Genomic DNA, 5,409 nt, shown 5'->3' with positions numbered 1-5,409 from the left:
CGTTTGTGATTGTTCAATATATTGAAAATGAGGTATTTGAGTATTTATAATAGAACTGCCGTACTTTTGACCGCTTACTGGGGATTGGTATTTATACAAAACTCTTACTAAAACGATATGAATATACCTGGTGACAATCGTGCTCTTACAGCCTGTCAGTAACAGGTTATGGAGGTAATAGTTATCAACAATATTATCGCCAGGTTATATCCAGGACATCCTATAACCCCAATCAGAGTTATTGTACAAGCGAACATATCAAGTAGCGATCGACAAGGTTAAATACAGCAATATATCTGTGTAAATTATGAATACCTCTATTGTATACATTGATAGAATGGCCGATACGCGAACTCTGTCACATTATCAGCGTACTCGGTAATATAAAACTCAATAAAATACAATTACATTAAAATTATCGTTAATTTTAACATTCTTATAGAATGCATGTGATTCACGTAAAAAGGAGCGGTGCGCATTTTTCTTTTTCTTTTTTTGCTTTCCTTGTTTGGTCTTCTTTATATAAACTTAAGTTTGTTTGATGATTACTTCAGAAGCATCAGTGCTTTTTAATGCTTTGATTGTGACAGATAATCTTGCGTAAGAACTGCAAATACAGAATCAAAAGTATGTTTTCGTTGGTAATGAATGGTGCTAGATAATAGTCGTGAAAAACAGCATAACTTATTATTTAATCTGGTTAACCAACAGATCATCGCATAAACATTATAAACTGTAAACGTGATTCAATATACCACCATGAAGTCTATCTTTTTCGGTTTGTTACTTGTGGCAATGGTCATGGCATCACTTTCTGATAGTTCAGTCAAGAAAACGCAAAATGACAAAACACGCAAAAAAGTGTCATGGAGACCACGAATAGTGAAATTGGTGAGAAGAATCGTCAAGGCTACCAAAAGAATTATTGAACATGTGAAAAGAAGTCGGCGAAGAGTGGCAATACCTCCTAAGTGAGTAACCTATTGAAATACCTTACACTTCGCAATCCAGTAGACATTTTGTTTGTGGTGATAAAACTTACACTGTCACGATAATAGGCTACAAGTAATATGAAGGAATCATGTGGCTTGGACACATAAAAGTATGCTTCCAATTGCTCTACTACTTTGGTTGTTTAACACAATAAAAAATTTAAGCAAAGATGTTTTCTAAAAACATATAGTTAGGTATAATTATAGATATTCATAATGAAGAATTTATTTGCATCTTCGAAGTACATTTTATTTAAGTTTTTTCATAACGAAAGGTTATGTCCCGGTGGATCCCCATATCCTCAAACACGTTGCCCGCGACCTGGACCGACTCGGAGACCATATATAGATCCAGAAATAATCAACAAGGTGAGTTGTGAAAATTGTATAATTGTCAAAAGGTCATTTTTGTATTCTTCTTTCTAGGAAGTCAATTAGAAGGCATTGAAACAGCTATTATGAGCACTAAAAATTATTTTTTTAAAATATCCAAGAAAATTGCTTCAATTATTCAATATAATTATGACAAAATTCTTAACTTACTGAATAATGATTATCATAAAAAATCATACACGCCTCTGATTAATATGCGATGTTTATTTGTTCAAAAATGACTATAAACTTGATATGTAACCTTCTATATTGCATCTACATCTTTAGTTTAGGGGTATTATTGCCATCACTACTGTAAGTTAGTACAGCTTTCGTCCACATAATTTGCAAATTTTTTAAATCATTCCAAATTGACCTAAATACGGTCAAAATATCCCAATATTGAAACTTTGATATACATTTTGAAATTTAATAATACAATCTGTTGCTTGTATAGACATATCCGTAATTTTTAGACAAAATAAAATATATTACATCAAATACCCTGAAGCAGGGGTGTGCAACCTTTTTTATTGGCGGGCCAAATACAAGTAACTGGGTGAAGCCGCGGGCCGCACCTTCATTTAATTTAGGCTTTCTGGTAGTTGCAAGCACAAAAATTGCCTATATTTGCTATTGATCTTACGGCATTATTAGGGGTTCTTGCAGAAATAGTAGATTTAAAACGCATAAACTTCTGAAGAAACTGCTATTTTAATTTTTTGTCACACCGACTTCAAACGAATGCAGTGAGAAACACGTTTTTGTAATATGAATCGTGTATTTTGCAACAGAATTTTGTTAGCTTGTTTTGCTAATATGACTGGTATGGGCTTTGCGGGTACACCATTCGAAATTATTATTTCTCCGCGGGCCGCACAACTTCTTCTTGCGGGCCGAATTTGGCCCGCGGGCCGCAGTTTGCACACCCCTGCCCTAAAGGAACATTTTATACAGGGTTCGACAAATGACGAGGAAATTCAATACCCCGATCAAGATGGCGCAGACACGGGAGAAAGTGTCGGTGAGTTTACGCGATATCAAACAACTCATTTGACCGAAGCATCCCCAATACTTTAGAGCAGCATGCTCCAAATTGAGTGTCGTTAAATATTTCAGATTTCAGTATGTTTTTCGAATTACATATTGCAAATGTACATCGGTGCAAATGTACATGGTTGAAAATTTTCGCGGGTGCAATCTATATGCGGCTGTGAAAATCTATGGGTGGAAATGTCGGTGGGTGCAAATATATGCGGGTTCAAATTTCCTTGATGCAGTTTACGGGTGTAAATGTACGTGGATGCAATTGTGCTGTCTCTTTTGTGTCCGTATAGAAGAGTACAATCATTAGTCTTATTTATCCCTTTTACTCGCTGTCCAGAAATATCTGTTTTATATTTTTTTACGTAGATTTCTATAAACTTGGCGCGACTAAAATAAGGAAGTCATTGAAGAATATATATTTAGAAATAGATGTTCTCATCCATAAAGTTCAGTAAAATTGATATATTATGGTAGAATCAGAATAATATAGTTAACAATATTCAATACTTTTTAGACGAGGATGTTTTTGATTTTCTGGAGGCGATGGATCAAATAGACCAGCAAAATTGAGTCATTCATCTATTGAAGAAATAACTTAGGATCAGCAAAGACACGTATACGTAGTCAAGACTTTTTGAAAACATGCAAATATTTTGCTTAATTTTTGTATATATTCAGCATAAATAATTAAAAGAATTATCGGCTATAACGAATTTACAAATTATACAAAATACAAAATCATTTAACTTGCTTAAGCCTGACTTTGCTCTTAATATGAAGAAAATGACAGGGTCCGTATCCCTCGCTATAATCAGCCTTTGTCTCAAATACTATTGTTCAATAAATCAACGTATAATGCAGGGTATTGTTAAGTTTTATTTTTCAAAAAGTCTGGCTGAAAACCTGCCTGTTTTTTTGTTTATGTAGTCATGGTGTTAGAGAAGTGCTCTACGTCAGTACCCAGTCTGCACATCCGATCATCACAAAAACACTAGCTTGTGACCGATGCAAAATCTGCTTATCCAATACACGTTTTGTACACATTCTAGACGAGTCCACGTCAACAAGTCATAAATTGGGCGTCTGAATGAACATTTAGTTTATTAGCAGCTCAAAGGGGGTCTTATACGTCCCGAATGTCCGCAATAAAAGGGTGTATTTTATACTACATAGCGACACATCTAGGCACTAAAATATATGGAATTAAAATAACCGATACCCGACCGCCAACCTATGCAGTTTGTTGAGCAAGAGATGACAAAAATGAACAGTAGAAACCCGCGTGGTGGTGCTCGTATAAGCAGCATATATAAGCACATTTTTTAAAATCAGGAAAGTGTAGTCCAAAGCGTTAAAGGAAGATTTTAAGAAAAAAAAGAAAATTGGTGAATTCAGAAGTCATCTATATTAATATATTATTTATCGATATATATTAATATATTTATTATCTATATTAATTTTATAAGTAAATCTATACCAAAGTATAGTATTTCCTCCCCAAAACAACAGAAATCCTCACGGAGAATGTGGGGAATTTTTGTTGCAAAAAGTGTGGAATGCAATACATAGGAGAAACGGGAAGGCATCTCAAATATAGAATAACTGAACATATTAGAAGTATAAAAGCCAAAACAAAGATCTAGTTGTAGGTGCCCATTTCAGCCAACCGGGACATTCACTTAAAGACTTCAGTGTCATTGGCATTGAAAAACTATTTCATGACCACATTTATAGAAAATACAAAGAATCTTATCTCATTCATTTCTTCGGGACACATGAACCACATGGGATGATTATTAAGGAAGTTTAGAGCAATTACAAATCTTTCATTCATTGTGTAACTTATCACTTGTACTTAATGTTATTCACAAGGTTGGATCATACATGGCCAGATATGTCATCAACAGACAAACACAATCAATATATTGCAATTGACTCACAGACGACTTTTCTGGTCAGCATCATCCAATGCTGAGAAACACAAAACACCATTGTTTAGTTTGGACTTCAATTGCTAAATATAAAACAAAGAGAGAGATACCATCAATGACTTTTCATTTCAGTCACCCGCTGATATTTAATCAAGATTTCACTTATTTTATTGATTATTTAACATGCGTAAATCCCATACTCTTACACTGATTGTTCAAATATGCTTGTTACTTATCGATTTTAATCGGTAAGTATGTTGATAGGTATTTGTCTGTATGTTTGTCTGTTTGTCTGTTAGATGCACGCAATATCTCACGAAAGCGAGATTAAATCTGCTCCAGATTTTGCATGTGTATTCATCTTATCTCAGACCAGAAGCCTATTGATTTTGGGCGAATTATGTCGTATAATTAGCGAGTTATCAATCAATTATTGATATCGTGATCTAGATTTTTGTAAAGCGAGAGAATTTTGAGACCCGCCGAGTGTGTGTGTGCGATGCGCAGTGCGCAAGTTACAAGAGCGGATGAATCGAAACTGCAGTTTCTGTTTTGGGGGATCCCCTAACTATCGATCGATAAGTCTTCGGTTTCCAACCGATATTCTCGTATCTGCTTTTCTTGTTATAGTTGAACTATGTATGTCTGAAGAAGTCTGACCTTGGTCAGACGAAACGTCACAGAAATATATTTGTGTTAGTGTGCAGCAAGACTCTTGAATCACTTAGGATAGCTATTACTTATCGATCTTGATCGGTAAGTATGTTGATAGGTATTTGTCTGTTTGTCTGTCTGTCTGTTAGATGCACGCGATATCTCACGAAAGCGAGGTTAAATCGGCTCCAAATTTTGCATGTGGAATTATCATATCTCGGACCAGTAGCATATTTATTTTGGATGAATTATGTCATATAATTAGCGAGGTATTAATTAATTAGTAATGGGACACGTAGTGTCACTATGGAGTCATAAATCGAAACCGCAGTTTCGATCGATAAGTCGTCGGTCTCCGACCGATATTCTCGTGTTTACTCTTGCTACATCATCCTTGCATTATATGCATACGG

At 34.9% G+C, this 5,409-nt stretch overlaps 1 protein-coding gene across 1 annotated transcript; it reads left to right on the top strand.

The window, feature by feature from the left end:
- The first annotated feature begins 608 nt into the window (after positions 1–608).
- On the top strand, positions 609–3,099 carry LOC144420819 (uncharacterized). The gene is made up of 4 exons (XM_078110482.1): positions 609–971; positions 1,268–1,361; positions 2,322–2,388; positions 2,926–3,099. The coding sequence occupies exons 1-4, from the start codon at positions 760–762 to the stop codon at positions 2,979–2,981; spliced, it is 429 nt and encodes a 142-aa protein (XP_077966608.1). The 5' UTR covers positions 609–759; the 3' UTR covers positions 2,982–3,099.
- The last annotated feature ends 2,310 nt before the right edge of the window (positions 3,100–5,409 follow it).

Source organism: Styela clava, chromosome 3, assembly GCF_964204865.1.
Source record: "Styela clava chromosome 3, kaStyClav1.hap1.2, whole genome shotgun sequence".
Classification (NCBI taxonomy): Eukaryota; Metazoa; Chordata; class Ascidiacea; order Stolidobranchia; family Styelidae; genus Styela; species Styela clava.
This window is presented reverse-complemented; position numbering and strand designations above follow the sequence as displayed.